Consider the following 17848-nt stretch of genomic DNA (forward strand, 5'->3'; position numbering starts at 1 on the left):
ATATTATGGTCTTCAGAAGTTTAATAAAAATGTAATATATGGGCTTAATATCGCTTGCATTATATAAGACATAACCATAATCTATGAGTAAAATTAATAACATAACTGTTGAACTGTTGGCTGTCAGGGTGAATGTATCTATTGATTAAAACTTTTCCTACCAATTCTAGGCATGCAGTGTGCATACAGTCCCTATATGCATGCTCTGTCTGTAACAGAGCGCATGTGCATGCTGATGATCATACTTGTGTAGGGACAGCTGAAACACTGGTTGGTAAATGAATTATTTTTTTTTTTCAGCATTTGCATTATAAGAAATGTGTGGAAATGTTTGGCTGAATGCATTACAGCAGCAGATTCTATATGCTTTCCCTTCATGGGCCAAAAAGCATATTTGCATATAGATCTGCAGTTGAATGACTCGATGCTTGTTTCCTTTCAGTGCTGAAGCAGTTAGAAACCTTCTCACGGTAAGTGCAACTCCATTGGGAATGAGTTAACTGCAACTGCTAAAATTAGAACATGATCTTTAGCTGTTACCAGCAGACATGGCTTTCTTTCTTGCTGATAAAATGATTTGAGAGGCATCCCTCTGGCAGCATTATGTAGGCAATTTTCATATTCCTCACTTCATGTTCTGTCTCCAAAAGGAAAAGCTTCCCTTGATTTGTTGAGATACTACAAAAGGATATCACAATTGCTGTGATAATTACCTGATACCACTCATTTTTATTTATGCATGTCTCATAGCACACACAAAGAAGCTTAAAAACCGAAGTTGCATGTTCAGAAAGAAGAGAATGTGAGGCTGATGACCAGCTTCTGCAAAATGTTGTCTTGTCGTGCTGTCAGTGGTCTGGTTCTCTTACAGAAGTGGGGGACAGCCATGCTAGTGCTCACAGCCCTCCATGCTCCTGCTCATACTGTCATCACTCTGCAGTGTAGCTCTATCAGTGTAGACCCTAACCTGTACCTTTAAAAGCAAGCTGAAAACAACTTCGGTGAACCCAAGGCAAAATTAAGAGTTGTGAATGATCAATGATCTTCCCCTTCTCCCTCCCACGTGTGTTTTAATCAATGCTTAGACAAGGTCATGCAGAGTGTTTGAGTTACCACTTGTAGCACATTGCTTGGAGAAAAGGGAACTGGAGGAGTAAGTCTTCAGTGCCTGGGGTCTGATACACAGTGCAGGAGTGCAGGTCTATATCCAAGTCAGAGTTCCAGTGCTAACTGCTCTTCTCCTTCTTCCTCTTCACATGTGCAATTTCTATCACAGAAATGTCCATGGGTACGTTTACTCTTTCTTTTCCAGTTGTCCTCAGATGTGCAAAAAAAATTGTGCATCAAAAAAAGTATTTTGAATATACACACAGGGCTGACCTCTGCTTTTCATAAAGATGAGGCACTTTGATTTGAATTGGGATTCTGATTTTTAACTACACTGTACTTGGATCCAGGGCATAGTGCATTTTCGTTTCTTACCTGCATGGCACTGTGGCCATTAGACCCTAGTCCTGTGACTGCCTGCAAGAAGATACCTGGCTGCACTCTTGGAGCATCAGCCACAAGCCTGAGAATGTGATGCACCAGCTCTCTAACAAAAAAAAAAACAACAGACAAACAAACAAACAAAAAAATCAGCCTGCAAGGATTTAATTTCCTGGTTCCTTTACTTCTCTTGTGTTATATAGTTGTTACACATCTTGAAAAGCAGGGATTACAGAACATATCCTTTAGAATTTTGTCTAATTCCTGCTGATAGGATTGCAAATATCTTATTGATTGGCCACAGCTGAGCACAGGTGAACCTGACGACCTACTCCAGTCACTGTGACAATACTGTGTATGGGGAATTTGGAGAGGAACTGTCCTTGCTACCAGTCAGGAGATGTCATACTTGGCTAGCTCCTGTTCAAAGTTGTTATATACTCATGAGAGAGAATAATAGTTTCTGGGAACTGTTATTTTGACCTTATTTAGTGTGAACTATTCATGAATGCTGCACACTGTTCACAACTTATAAATCATACTTTTCTGAGCCCTAGCTGAGATACTGTGATACAGAATTGCAAGCAGCAGGGTAGACACTAGATCATAATCTCTTACCATTTCTCATTGAACAGTTTTCATGGGTATTGCAGACATTTTCTTTCAATATTTACCTACATGAGTTTTTCCTCTTGGGCCTTTTATAGTACCTACTAAATCAAAGTAACACTATTGTGATAATGAAAGTGTTTGTTTTTAAAAGCAGGATCATTCCATGGAACTAAAATCAACTCATTTGAAGAATGTGAATATTTTTTTAACTTAAGGAATCATAGCTATTTACAGGGAAAACATGTATGTAAAAAAAAAATCTCAGAGCTCATTATAAGATATGCCATTAGATGGAACTGGTAGGTTTGAAGAGCATATACTGTTATGAGTTTTGCTTTATCTGTCTTCAGAACAAATAAAATACAATCATTCTGTTTTGGAGCTATGTATTAATCCTCTCACAGTTTAAAATGGAGTTTCAGTTACATTGTAGTAAGCTACTTGTCATATTTAAAACTACAAGGTAGAGGAAGGATTTTGCCATGGTTGAAGTGCTTGCCTATGACTTGGGAAAACATGATTCCATTTCCTGCTCCCTCACAGACTTCCCAGGAGACCTCAAGCAGGTTTTTTAAGTCTGTAAATCCAAACATTTATATACCTAACTCCTCATATCAGAATTAAGAAGGTGCCTCAATACTTTGAAGATCTGAAGGCAATTACCAGTGTACTTTCAGTTCTTTACCTGAAGAATCAGATGCAGTGTTCTTCACTCTTTCACAGGGCTGTTGTACATGGAGTAGATCAGAAGCCTTATAGGGGATCTTTCAGAGAAAACTCTTTATTTTTACTGGTAACAAAGTCTCACTGAAATGCCACCCACAATAGTCCAGAAACTGTTGACTAAAACTGGATGATTTGTTAGTTTCAGAGCTGTCTCTGCTGATTAGCAGGTGAAAATTAATTAGCTCACAGCTTCGGTGATGACTGCAGGGAGGCTGAGGCTGGGAACAGATGGTTGTAAATGACCTAGTTACTTCTGCCTGAAAAGTCACACTGTTGGCTCTTGTAAAACGATCTTGTCTGATGCTACCCTGTTGTGAGCAGAAATTCAAATATGCTGCCTCTCTAGGGTGGCTTAGATACCGAAATATACTTTGCAATTGCATGTGAGGTAGCAGCTTGAATGTGGTTAATTCACATGACTCAGCTAAAAAGCAATGGCACATTTAGAGGTGTTACTCAAGCACTTGCAATCTTCTCCACTGCCTTTGACAAAAGTCCTTTCACATTCAGATGGTAACTGCCAGAAAATTTTATATTTGGGAAGGGAAATGTAGTTTCTGAAATGAGCCAAATTTTATTCTCTTGGGAAACTTGTGAGGGAAAAAAACCCAAATGAAATACAGGGTTGATAATAAGTGCATTAAGAATTGTCTGAAACACAGATGTTGGCGGAGAAGCTCCTGTATAAGCACTTGACTTTTCCATAAACCTTTGTTAGACCTTCCAGACCCAATTCAGCAAAGCTCTTAAATCCATTACTGACTCCCACTGAGCAACGTCCATCAGCTTGAGTACATCACATAGTCCGTAATGCATCTTATAAATCAGGTGTTAAATTGGGATGCCATGCAATTTTTTTAACCTTTTTTTTTTTTTTTTTCGTTCTTGACAAATTTTGAGTTTCCTGTGGTATGGTTGGCCATTTTGAAAGGTTTTCCTCCAGAAGCTGTCTTTTGTGTTTGCACAAAGGATTTGATGTAGCTGAACCCAATCCTCTTTACCGGATGTTTTAACTGAAAGTCTTAGGGCTTAGCTTTTTGTTAGCTTGCTGCTTAGCTTTTCCCTAAATCCACATCCCCATGGGAATGTGTCATCTTGTAATATTTGACCGTCTTCTATTGTGGGAGTTAAAACCAATTTGGTTTTGAACAAGAAGAAATTTTTCTATAAAGAATCATCTTTGTATGGGAAGCCAATTTCTCTTTCAAAACCTTGGGAAACATACAAAATAACAATAAAAAATGCGAACTCATCAGACCAATGTAGCCATCTGCATCTTTAAGTATCAAAGAAATGTTAAAGCCAAGATTAATTATACATTTGTTACCTATAGCAAGGCTAGAGTAACACTAGGGCTAAAATCAGTCTGTGCTCACCATTTCTATGCCTATAACCACAGAAGTTTATCAATCATATTAAATCTTAGCTATTGAGGACTGTAATCCTCAAAGACTGCACAATATCAGTCTTCAGGGATATTTTTTGCTCTTTACAATTTCTGTGCTATATGAGCAATACTAGTAGAAGCTGGACACAAGGTTAAGAGTTACTTCACTGAAAGGCAGAGAAATATACACCAATAATGTGCATAGAGACAGAGAAATTAGGTGAGTCCTGTGGTGAACACATGATTGATAAAGTTAAATAGCAGAAAAGATGATAAAACTGTACTATGGTGAATATGTTAAAAAATACTGTGTCAGTGATCCTCACAGTCTTAAAATTCACACAGAACTGCCCACTAAATTTAATTTATAAATTGTCTCCATTGGAGTCTTCATTTCAAATTACAGAAAAAGGATTTAATTCTGAGCTAGTCCATATTTCAGTGTATGTATTCAATCATTTATTCTTAACATTTTCCCTGATAGTTTGTTCGGTGGTTTTTTTTTTTTTTTTTTTAAACTCATGACCCTCTGGCATAAATGTAAGTAAGGCTGTGGAAAAACAAGTATCAGTTGGTCTCTTTTTGTGAAAAAGTTTGCATAAGTACCAACATGGGCATTTTAAATATAAAATACCAAAGAGAACATAATGACTGTGACTGTGAAAATCAATCACAAAGACAGCTAACTGCTCTTGTCAAACATCTAAGGAGACCTGACTGGCTGTTTTCATAACTTATGCTATGGATAGAAGCTAAAACAGATACCTGACAAAATACAATAGGAGTGTTATTCTAGTGGAGAAAGCACAGATCCAAACTTTAAAATTCCTCTATTGCTTGATGTGAGACACCAGGCAAGTAATTTAACCTCTGGGTTGCTCCACCTTTTTGTCATTTAGCTTGAATAATATTGGTGCATACCTACTCTTTAGGATGCTGTGCAGTTTTTAATTAAGCAGTCCAGCAGGCAGTGTGAGATACTGACATGAAAAGTGCTGACCATAACGGTGCAGAGCAGGATGAGTACCAGAAAATGAACTCAAATAGACCTTCAGTAACATGAATATTAAAAAAAAAAAAATAATAAAAAATTCCAGTCTTTGACATGAAAATGACCTTAGAAATTAACATCAAATTGTCCTCTGGCAAAGCTTTCCTCTGTCAATGCCACAGTACAAATTTCCAATGGGTATCCTGTGTTGGAGATTCTGTGCACAGAGAAGTGCTGATTATGCAAGAGGTTGATGGTGTGGAGCAGAGCCTCAGGGGATGGTCTTGTGAGGGAACTTTTGCTCTCCAACTGGTTCTGGTAAGACTGAATAATTTTTATTTTTCGGCTCTTGCTTAAGAGCAAGTAACCAGGATGCCAAGAAGCTCCTCCAAATATACTCTGTTGGTACACATGTTATTCCAGGAAAAGTAAATGCATAATTGATAAAAAGAAAGCATAATGTTAATCTTTATTAGCCTTAGATAATATTATAAGCTATAATGCTGTAAATACAGTGTTCAGGCCAAAAACCTCAGATGAAACCTACCCTGAAGTAATCAAAAGGTAAGGAAAAATAGAAAGAAAAATACTAATAAAAATGCAAAAGTAAAGTATCTCTTTTTTCCCCTGTGGAGCATGTTATAGAAAGCTTTCTCTTATCTTGGACTTAAATAAGCCTATTTAGTAACACAGTATTTTTGAAAATTTTCAGTTCAGTATTTGATGTTGCCAGGGAAATGGCACTAAATGCTTGTAGCCCAAGCCAGAAACAGAAGGTATGTTCTGAATGTTTTTTGTCATCTTAGAGTCTGGGATAAGGCTGAAATTGTGAATTAATATGCAAGGTATTTGGGGAGCAGTTGAAAGCAACATTGCATTCCACTCTGCATAGCCAGCTCTGATGAGCCTTCTCTCCAATTTCTTACCTGTCTCAGGAAAAATTATATGCTGCCATGTGGGTAATTTTTTCATCTCATAGCAGGTGATATTTAATCAATATACAGAATGGCCATCCTTTGCAGAATAAATAGATGGTTTTGAAAATTCCTGTTGTTAGAGTATAAAGTTATGTAGTGTAGGAATTCATCCACACCCTGTTGATGTGGTTAGGAAGAATAAAGGAGTTGCTTTGAGATCTGCTGGGATTTGTGCCTGTGAGCTGTAGAAGGCTTTCTGGACCCTTGGATCCCAGAGTGCCTGTGTATTGACAATTCTTCAGTGATCTTGTGTGTTCGTTCACAGGGAAGAGAGGTTAAGCAACTCTTTATTGAATAGAGCACACTTCCTGCCTTGCAGCCTTTGCAGTGTAAGGTAACTAAGGAGAGGCTAATGAATTTCAGATAAGGAGCAGAGCAGCTGTCCTGTAGCTCAGGTTACAAGTCTGTTGAAGCCTGAGCCATTGTTTGGTTTTAAGGAGTGTGAATAATTTACTTTTTTACCCATTCTGTCGAGCTACCTTTGCTTGGACTTGGTGGTTCTACTCCACTCTACAAAGTTGGACACTGTGATGAAATGCCATGAATCCAAAGACAGGTTTTCCTCCCTTCCTCAAGGGAAGGACTGTCTGAGGAATATGGCTCTGTGCATGGCTCTGCCATCACCGCTGCTACGTGGTGAGTGATGTCCCTGCTGAGCTCACAAAGCTCCACCCAACACACAAAGGCAAGTCCATGCTGAGCTCTGTGGTGTCCATCATTTACCAGATAGATCAAAGGTTTGTTTTTTTTAGCTACCACAAATTATCTGGTATGGCCTCCGTGCTTCTGGCTTTTCTGATAAGTCAGTCCTGAACTGAAACTGGTGTCTCAGCAGTAGGTAACCTTAGTCTCTTGGTGGAAAGTACTGAGCCCACAGATGAACTGGGAGGATAATTTTGCTGGTGGTTAAGATTTAGATTTAGTCTTCATGTGATGACTGGTGTGTGACAGCATCTCTTTATAATGTTTCTTAGGGGTTAGAAGTTTTCCTTGATTCCAGCATTCAACTGAAAAATGAATAATGATGCTAAGAATAAGATTTTTCTTTAATACTTCCTTCCTAGCATCCTAAAGCACTTTAAACTATTGATGAAATGTCCTCTTTTCAGGGGAAATGGAAGCATGTAAAAATCTATCGAATGAGGTGATTATTCCAAAAGCCATGACAGTTGTTTGCAGTAAAACTGGGTAGAAATCATCTCTATAGTGGATAAGGTTCCTGTTGTTCCAGGCACTCTAAAAATGCACACAAAGAGATGGCTTCTGCTCTGAGGAGATTTTGATCTGATTAGATTTTAAATCAGCAGTAGGTTGAAAGAGACAGAGAGGTGGTTTGTGTCATACAGTAGGCCAGGCATGATATAGTCAGAGAACTCTGTGCTTCAAACATTTGACCTGAATTTTTCCTCCCAATAAAGAAAATGCTTAAGCCTCATTATTTATGGCTTTCTATATATACATAGTAGCTATAATCTGTTACTCTGAAACACAAAACATCAGAGAAACCCTCAAGGTGGTGCGATACTTGAAAAAATTCTATATTAAGCTACTTAGGAAGACCTGACACCATGATTTGTAACTGGTGTGTCTAAAAATTACTGTTCATAGAGAACAGTCTTGCTCCATAAATACTGAAAACCAATTTGAAGATAAACACCAAAAAAGGAAAAAATTTCCTTGTTAGCAGGTGAAAAATAAGATAAACTCTTAAAACATTTAGATGATGTTGGCATGTCTACAGCAGCACTTCTTTAATCTTATAAAGGTTGTATCACTCTATCTGCCATCTGTATGAGTTTTATAATGCAACTACATGGCTCATGGCAACAGCTTTCTGGTAGCCCCATGTTGATTAAAACTTTGAATTTGTTTTTATGAAGTAACATTTCCTGATGTCCTTATTTTTAAAAGATGTGTTAATGTCAACCCACTTCTGCCTTCCAAATATATTTTTTCCTGGTTTCTGTCATTTTGGGGTTAGATAAAATTTTAATGGAATATGGGAAAGGTTTACCCTGAAAGTGCTGAGGAAAAAAAAACTCTAAATCAGCTAGCCAAATAGTTAATTAAAATACTTCTAATTTCCACACAGGTAGAAATGTAGGAAGTGCTGTGAGTCAGTCTTTGTAACCTGTCAGGCTTCTAAGGATCTGCGCCTACAGCTTTATCCCTGTTACATTCTCTTTGAGCAGACAGCATTGGACACATTTGGGCCTTTCACTTCTTTTTAAAAGTCTGTGGAAATTAATAAAAAGCCTATCAGCTTCCTAAGATAGTGTCCCCTCCTGTAATTTAATCCACTGAATAGTTATAATGTACCTCTGGATACAAGAAGCCCTGAGAGAAATGAGAAATAATTTCGCCTAAAACCCCTGAGGAATGATGGTTATTTTTTGAATAGTTGTTTTTGCCTACTGGCCTTGAGCTTGCACTGAAAATTTACATTGCACAAAATTTACATTGCCTCGGAGCAGCAGCAACTTCTCCTTTTTCCTTTTTTTTTTTTTTTTAGTTTAGTTTTTCTCTCTGAACAGCTCAATGGTGTTAGACTGATTGCAAGTTTCACGTAAAATTTGTGCCAGAACACAAAATTTCGCCGTCCAGCACTGGCAGTATTTCATGCATCCAGCACATTTAAGTTGCTGTTTACAGTTGGCAAGTCATAGCAGTATACTTTACCCCAGTTGAGAGATTAGGTGGAATTTCAACTACGATTGTCCAGGGAATCGGCTTTCTTACTCCTGCTGCCGACCTGTGCATTTTCCTTGTGCTACCAGCAACAATTAGTAACAATACATTTCCACAGCACTAGTTCTTATATAGAAGGATGTTGCTCAAACAGCATCAGTCTAGGAAAGACTCAGGCAAAAATATCAAACTAATTTAAGTAGAGTGTGAAAAATAATACTATGTCCAGGTTTGTATTAGGTCATTAGTGTATTTTCAGTGGAAACAGAGAGTCAAAAGCAATTCTGGATGTTGGTATTTAAGAAGAGTTATGGACATCACAAAAGTGCATATGTGTTGGGGACAATTCCTCTTCATAGGAAAATGTTTGTTTCTTTCAAAACAAGGTTTGTCACCTGCTAAAATGTCAGTGAGCCTTTACATGCAATTTGTGTCTCTCACAGTAAAAACTTCTGCCATAAATTGTATTTATTATATTACTTCTTAAGTACTGTTGGTATAGCTGATAATACCAAAGTTGGTCTAGTCATCACAACTGTGAGTCTAATGCAGAGGAGGCAAGACAGATGCACAACAGTTTGTATATAGTGTTAGAAAGATATGCTTAATATCAACAAAGCAAAAGCAAGTAATGCCTTTATCTCCTACTACAAAAGGCTTGAAAAACATATCCTTGACTAACATCAATTGGAGGTCACCTCTCTTTATTCTATTCAGGTTTGAAACTTGATATAGTTTTAGTGTGGGGCGTAATTAGAGAAGGGAACTTTGTGTCAGCTTTTACAAATGTGAAATTTTGTTACCAGCTATCCTATTCCTGAGAAATCTGGACATAATAGATTATATAGGATTGTATTTAACTTCACCAGATGGTTAGTTACATGGAATGCACTTGGATCCTGAGAAAGGGTTGCTTAGTTGAAATGATTCACCTGATTAAATTTAAGCATGGCATAAATGCTCTATACAGCCTATTACTTCTACCCAGTAGGTTTCAGTCTGTGTATGAAACTTGCAAAGAGATGATAGATCTTCATCAAGACCTTTATTAAGACTTAGGTACATTTCCATATTTCCCTAAGGAGGTGCCAAGGGTCTTGCATACCTTTCTCTGCAGTTACTAATTGAAGTATCATGCAGACATAAAGAATGTTTCTTATTCCTACATTAGCAGCAGTACATTGCATTTGACATAAAAATGAGCACAGTGGCTTTATATATTGATCACCTTTTAAGAGTTTATTTCATTCCCAGACCTTTGGTCTCAGGAGGGCTCGAAGTACAATGCAGAGGCTTTAAAATACTTTCAAATTTGCATTTCAAGTCTATAGTGCATCATGCTTCAAACACTAGTACGAAAGTCAAAAGAAAAAAAGGCAGGGGAATTGGCAATTACTCTTTCATAACAACTGCAAAGGATGTTACCCACGATACTGATATTAAAGCAATTTACTTGCCATCACCAAATAAAAGCTTTGTGTAATGAAAACATATGGCTGGTATTGAGTGAAAAAGGGACAGGAAATTGAACATTAAAGGTGACTGCCTTTAGTTCAGTGTATCCTTGCAGGAGGGAGAAGTGCTCTGAGTGAAAGGTTGACAACAACTTTATCTTTGAATTTCCTGCCTTTCATCAGCTACTATTACAACCTGCATGTTTAAGTGAAAATTATAAAACCTGATGAGTGCGTCTCGAAAATCTTTACTGTATTTAGATGCTAAATTTGGATTGTAAAGAGTCCATTGCCTCCATCTTCATTTTTTTTTCTTTTTTTTTTTTTGCAGTAAAAAGAACAGTTTTGGCTTTTAGCAAAATGGTTGTTTAACTATAACATTTAATGAAGTCAGTGGAAATTTCCATTCATCCAATTTTATTTCTGAAAGACTGTATCCCAGACAGCTTATTCCTGGAAGCATTTTCAGAATCCTGTTTAAGTAAAAGTGCTGGATTGTCTTTGCAGAGTGCATACCAGATTAGTTCTTCTGAAAGTCTGCATAGAGCTACTTTCATTTATACTTAGTGAGGAGTTGACTCTATTTGTGGTGTGCTTGATGTAATGATGTGATGACATTCTGCCTTTCTCCCTGCTGGTTTTGAACCAGTATTTAATGAGAATGACTACATGTTTTATTTTACTGTACTGTCCTTACAAAATAATCACAAATTGTAATCTCAAATACTTTAGTGTCCTTACATTTCGTATCTGCTGCAAATTGCTTTCATAAGTAGGAACTTCTTGGCAGTTTATGAAGTTGCCTTATTAAAAATTCAGAAGGGCAAACAATTATCAGATATTTTTGTAAACCATGGGCTTCTCAAATGATTAATAGCCACATTTGTTCTGTAAATAAATATGAAGTTTTCCAAGCAAATGTATCAAAAGGGATCCAGTTCTGTAAGCTTTTGCTGAAATCATCCCTATTTATAATCAGTATGGATAATAACTATTGTCTATTCACATGAATTTCTAAAACCCAGTTGTCTCATTATTTTAGAAATACACGTTTCTGCCAGTCTCAGGTTACATTTCTATGATCTTACTGTTCTAGAAGGTATGTGATATCTTGTCAACAAGCTTAATATCTTCTAAGGCCTAGTTTAAGATGCCCATGTAAAGTAAGTACTTAAATAATAAGGCTTTTTCTTCGTGGGGTTGTGTGAAAAGCCTAAACTTAACTTTCTAGTGATTTCTTTCCTTTTCTTCTGTTGTGCTTATTGCTGAATGATGCTAAATTGTAATTTGTTATTCCAAGCCATGAAGACATCCTTCCTTCAGGTATTTAAAAGGAATACATCTTTGAACCTTTAAAATATATTAACCAAAGCAGATGTATTTTTCAGGCTTCCTTTAACCTCTATTACCAGAGTATATTCTCCTACTTTGTGCCTTTTTTTTTCTTTATGTTCTCTTCTGTGGCCCAGTTACTTGACTGGAAGCTTATATCCCTGAGTAACACTCAACCTGTAACTAAATATGTGTTTGAATTTAATATGCAAATTGTTATTTTAGGATTCAATGTAATTTATTTAGAGCTGATCCTGTATTTGCAATGTCACTATTTTTCAGTTTGAGAGGTAACAGCCCATTTAGATGAAAGGGAAAAAACCCTTCTTGAGTTGCCATCTCAGAACCTTGATGTAGGTGGGCACCTCATCACCCTGTAGTTTGTAGGTCACACTCTCAAGTCGGAAAGCTTGAATTAGGAAACCTGGTCTCATTTAGTGTTAGAGGCTCCAGTTTGCTTTAATTCATTTCCAGAAGCTCAAAATCCCTGTAATTTATAAAACTACCTAAATGAAAGCTGGGTTTCTTGAGTGTATTCAGAAAATAAGTAGTTTTCCAGTAGCATCTAATATTCAGGGCTCTGCCAATGAAGATAGTTCTTAGCATGCTTCGTGTGTGCCATTTCTGTGTTTTCTGATACTCTACCCTGGATACACTCAGCATTGTGGTTATTGATTTATAATGGTAGAGAAACAGAGCAGTCTCTCTAGAGAGACATAGCAAGACTTTATGCATCTTGAATGTATAAGATTACAATACAAACAACATGGCCACCTGTAGTTAATATGTTTGATTTTTCATCTGAAAGTCTAAAATGAAAGTTAATTTACTGCACTTGAATGGCACTAGTTAGAAAGCCCAGAGATCCGGTTTATGTGTTATCTGCAGAAGTGATGCAGTACAAATAACAATAATTGCTCCCACTCCACCACTTTTTCAGAGGTACCACATTCACTTGGGTGCTAACAAGGTTCCTTCTTCTGTGTTTTTTCATTCCCACATTAATAACACATGTGAGGATTCACCATTTGAGCATTCTGGCCCAAGATTTCATGTAATTAAATACTAATGTCCAAATATTATCTAACACCAACCCACTTTTCACTGAGTCATTGTCAGACAACTGTGAATCATCAGTTGATGGACAGGGCTCACTCTTGTTGACTGCAAGTGTTTTCCAATGAACTAACCTTCCTGCTCTGGTAAGAGTATTTGTTATATTTGTTATTGGCTCATGGGCAGTCTTCTGTTAAAGACTGAGATTTATCTCTTCTGTTGTCTCTCTCTTCTTTCCCTCCTTTTCTCCTTCCCTCCTTACAGAAAAATCCGTAAGAAGTTCACCAGGTCACAGCTGAAAAGAGCTTCCAGAACACCTTGTTCTTCAATCATTGCAAAGACAAAGTCTCTCATGAACAATAGGCAGGCACGAACAGAGCCAGGAACCATCATGCACTGAAGATATAACAGCATCAGCACCATAATAATGTCAAAATTATGTTTAATTGTGAATGCAGATACAACAGTACTTCACACATCTTTGAGACAGAAACACTATATGGACATATTGTGGCTGGGTTGTGTGTTCTGGGCAGGATCCAACAGCAGCCCTTGTTTTCCCTCACCTCTGCAAGGGCTACTTCTGGTTCACTGTGCAGGCCTATCCCGGATTCTCTCTATTCCCAATCATCAGTGTTAGCTGATGAGGGAGGAACTGTTTGCACTGACCACACTGAAGGAATATGGATGCAGAGTCCACCCACCACATTTGTCTATGCCTCCTAGTGGCTCAGTACAAAAATATGCAGCTTTCAAAACGATTGCAGTGTCTTTAAAGTGGGATTTAGCCTTGAGGGGTTGCATTTTCAAAAACAACTACAAACTGTTGATATTTTTCAGTATTGGTTTGAGTCACTTTGGGTTTGATTTTCTGAACTGCTGAGCATCCAGATCCTGAAACAAGGACAAGGTGTTGTTTAGCAGTTCTGAAACTTTGATTGAATTAGGAAGTGCCCATAACTAGTGGCCAATTTTTAAAATGTAGGCCATATTAGCTTTGATTAAAATCCTGGAAAGTATTATGTGTGGCTGTGAACATCCAGCTGGACTAGTTGCATGTGTAAGAGCTAGTCCTATCATCTATATATTTGCAAGCATCCACTTATTTCTTTGGGTATTTTTTGCATTTCTTGAAGTCTATTCTGAATAGTGAAAACCAGCAGAACACCATTCCCAGAAAACATCAAGAAATAAACTATTTCCTATTAGAAATGTCTCTCCACAAAATAATTTCTACATTTTGATATGTCTGGATAAAAAGATGTCTTGCAGAATGCTTTGAAGTTCATAAATGTAAGGCTACAGGTGGATACTTACCATGGAGAGATGATGTGCCTTTTGAAACTGCTTGTAGGAAACTGTCAGTCTCCCAGAAAGTGGGAATGGCAACAGAGGCAGGTCTTTTTTCTACTCAGGTACTTACAGGTGAACAATCTCTGTCCTACTTTGAAATCCAGAGAAAACCAGCGTGTAGCACTGCTGTGTAATGTGTCAATTATCTGAGGCAAGTTGTCCTTCAGTAGGCTTGGATTCTGTGTGGCTTTTTACGATGTGGTCGGACACTGAACGTGTCATAGTAAACTGAGATGAGCTTCAAAACTTTTTTTCCCTCCCTCTTTACTACTTAGCTCTAATGGTGTAGTAATAATTGTGAGGTTTTCATCCAGTTGTGGACGTGCACTCAGCTTTGGGGTTAGAAAGACAAAAATGTAAGTGATGTGTCATGCCCTCCGGATGATGCCCCCAAAATTATTTCCCCCCATGCATTTTATGGTTTCAGTCTGAAAGAGCATCTGTGACCTCAGCCTATAGCTAGCTGTATTCTCCGTGTAGGATTTTGAGCTCTTGAGACAGAGACCCAGATGCTTCTTCAGAGATGAAAGCACCCTGACCTCTTGAGGGGACTTGCTGATGGTTTTCTGGAGTGATGGATCCAGGTCTTGTCCACTGTCCTTCACCAGCAAGAAAAGGGTGATGGAGAGATTCATGACATGAAGTGCTTGCTCCTAGTGCCCTGAACACCTTAGTGAATGTCACTGATTTGGACACAGTTGGAGAAGACCTGTGATTCATCTGCTTACAGTACTTTCCAGTAGCCACTGAAGTGTGCAGCCCTAGGAGTCTCTTCTAGGCACAGGATCTGCTTCTTCCTCTCAACAGGAGGGCTCTTCATCAGATAACTGAGCAGAGACAGCCTACTCTTATTATTAAGGATTGCCTTTATTAACTGCAACATATGGAAACACCTTCTGTATAATACCTTCCTCACCCATTAAAATAAAGAAAACATGATTACTCAGCAATCTGTTTGACTGAAAGTATGAAAAACATTAACAGAACAAGCTCCCTCAAACATCAGTGAAATCACACACAGTAGACTCATTTTCGAAGTGTCATTAGCTGTAAGGTTGTAGATTTTTTTATCCTGCCTTATTAAGCTTGTACTCAAATTATTTCTTTAGTCAGTGTGCTCCAGTGTCTAGACAGTATTTTGTAAAATCTCTGTGTGTTTCTGCTTTTGACAATAGTATTAGTATCCGTAATAGTCTGATGTGAAGTCATTTTTTCTTCTTTCCCTCTGAGGAAAGATATATTGGTAATACAGCTCCCTGTTATGCAGCCAGCTGCCTGGTACCATTATCTTTTGCATCAAACAACCAAGGTAAGGAAGAATCCTTTGCTGCTCCAAGCTGAGGTGCTTCATCTGGATACACTGGAAGTAATTTCACCTCCGCCCAGCAAAGTCATTTCACAGGTTGCAATAACCAACCCTTGGGGTAGGTAAGGCATGGAGAAGACTAATTGCTGGAATAACTTCTGCTCTGTCTTTAAACTGTTCTGCATGCAGCTGCACAGAGACTTTGTCTCCTCTAAACTGCACACAGTGCACAGAGAAACTGCACGCCATGTATTGCACCTTTGTCTTTACCTGCTCTCTCTCCATCTTACCTTTCCTGCAAGATGTTCTTCAGAGACGGATACAGGATTTACCTGTGAATTTCAACTGAGAGCGTTGATGGAAGATCTGCTGAAGACATGTTCCTGCTGCATTTGTGCATAATGATTTAAATTTTTGTAGAAATTGTGACACTTCTTACTACAATATCATGCAATTCCATGCTTTCTGTTGAGTTAAAAGATTTTTCACTGACTGTGAGCAAAGATGACACATTCCTGTGTAAACTGTAACAGTGTATCCACAAGAAATCAGAGCTCTGTACTTTTTTTATCAAGCTTCCCAAGTTAATTATTTTAAAACCAGCTAACATATCTCAGTCATCAATAATGACACTGAGTATAAACATAAACCTTGTAAGCAAGGACAAGAGGTTTGGTACTTACCATGGGTACGAGCAAGAGAATCTAGGCAGCATCAGAGCTGCATTTACCGTACGATTTATTTTCCCGTTAGCTGAGTAAGAAATCTGTCTGAAAGTTTGCCTTTCCATTTACAAATATGGGGCTAGAAAACCATGCAAAATGCACAGTCTTTTTGTGTTCAGAGGCCTCATATAGAAAGTAAGAAGATTGTTTTAACATCTAAAATGTCTATGTTTGCATTGTCATCTCTATAGCTACTCTGCTGTCTTGAAATATTGTGTATACTGTTTTCAGATTATTTTTAAAGGTCCCTACTTAGAGATGGAAATTTTGATTCTGTAGGATGGAAAAGGGAGGTTTTGAAATACTCAAGATTGTTTGAAATGTGTTCGTGTTATGAAAACAACAGCTTTTAAAACAGTGTTTTGATTAAGGGCAAATACAGCCTTTGTTTCTGCAGTCCAAACCTTGCAGCATGTTATGAAAAATTTGGAATTGGAACTGAAATGAAGAACAAACAAGCAGTAGAAATGGTGAAATGGAGCCTGCACTTACAGAATGTGCACTTTTTTAGTAAACTAAAGTGATTTTTTTTTTAACAAATATAATTTCAACAGAGATACTTTCCTAATTATGAAGGCTTAAAAAATGGAATGGCTGCACAGTAATTTCCAATATAATCACAGCATAACATGCCACAGCCTTTGCAGAGAACAATTATAGTCCTTCAGAAATACTATATTGCATAGTACGATTTACTGGACACAGTGTCTTTATATATGTGTACTGCTATGGTAATGGAATTGTTAGAATCCTTTGGAAATGTCAGCAAAATAATATGCATTTTTCATTTTCTTTTGAAGGTCCTTTATAAAACCTGTGTCTTCATAAGCCAGAGGGGGTGTCAAGAGATCTGAGTTTATATAACTGCACAGTGGAATTTTTTTGAGTAAGTCAGGACTTTTTTATTCAAATGTTGCATGTTGAGGGAGGAAACCTAATTTTGGAATACATGGGGTTTTGGATAAGAGTTTTGAGGTTGTTCTATATAGTGATCAACAAATTTGAAGAATATGCTCCCGTTACTCATAAAGATTTAACAGTTGGTATTGAAATACAGTATTGATTAAATAAAAACAAGAAGCATTAAAGAGTTGTCTTTTTAAAATTATGTTGTTTAGACTAAATATTAATTTCTCAATGGAATGGTAAAACTGGGAAGCTCCATGTTGGGTGTTTGAGGATGTGTGGAGCACCTTAGAATGAAACAGTACTATTTGATTTGCATTAAAGTGTCTTTGTGTACAAACTCTGTGACTCTTGGCCCTTTTTGCAGGAAACTAAATTTCTAGATTGATACTGTCATCCCATTTTACAGTAGGCTATTGAATAGTCAAGAGAATGAAAACTGATGAACTGCATGAGAGTTAAAAACACTAGTAGATAAAATGGGGATGAGGAAAGAAGACTCAAAAGTTGGGGAAAGAGAGACATGAAGTATTGGTCCTTGCATTGGAACACTAGAAGACTTCTCAGGATTGAGCTGAAATCTAGGCAGAAGGACTCATAGTCCACAAAAAAATACAAGAAGCTACAGTGCCTTGCAGTCTCCAGTGCATTGGCCCATTTAAACTTTGCAGATCTGTATTAGTGTCAGAAACTTTGCATGTTGTTCATTTGGTAACACCTGGAGCTGGTGACTTCTATGTAAATATGAAACATTATCTGAATCCTCTTCTTTACTAACATCTAAGGTAATGTCCACAAATTAATCAGATGTTTTTTCCAGGGAAGGAGAATCATATAAAGGGCTTCT

The 17848-nt window shown here is 37.5% G+C and overlaps 1 protein-coding gene across 2 annotated transcripts in view; it reads left to right on the forward strand.

The window, feature by feature from the left end:
• MTA3 (metastasis associated 1 family member 3) overlaps positions 1 to 17183 on the forward strand; it is a 133209-nt gene extending 116026 nt beyond the window's left edge. The window contains exons 19-20 of one of the 2 annotated variants that reach the window (XM_032682890.1): positions 443 to 470; positions 12976 to 13103. In XM_032682890.1, coding sequence (XP_032538781.1) covers positions 443 to 470; positions 12976 to 12987 — 40 coding nt within the window. In that variant the 3' untranslated portion in view covers positions 12988 to 13103. Of the gene's footprint in view, positions 1 to 442; positions 471 to 12975 lie in introns of both variants that reach the window. The other variant, XM_032682889.1, reaches the window with a different exon arrangement.
• Positions 17184 to 17848: the final 665 nt, after the last annotated feature.

Source organism: Chiroxiphia lanceolata, chromosome 3 (genome assembly GCF_009829145.1).
Source record: "Chiroxiphia lanceolata isolate bChiLan1 chromosome 3, bChiLan1.pri, whole genome shotgun sequence".
Taxonomy (NCBI): domain Eukaryota; kingdom Metazoa; phylum Chordata; class Aves; order Passeriformes; family Pipridae; genus Chiroxiphia; species Chiroxiphia lanceolata.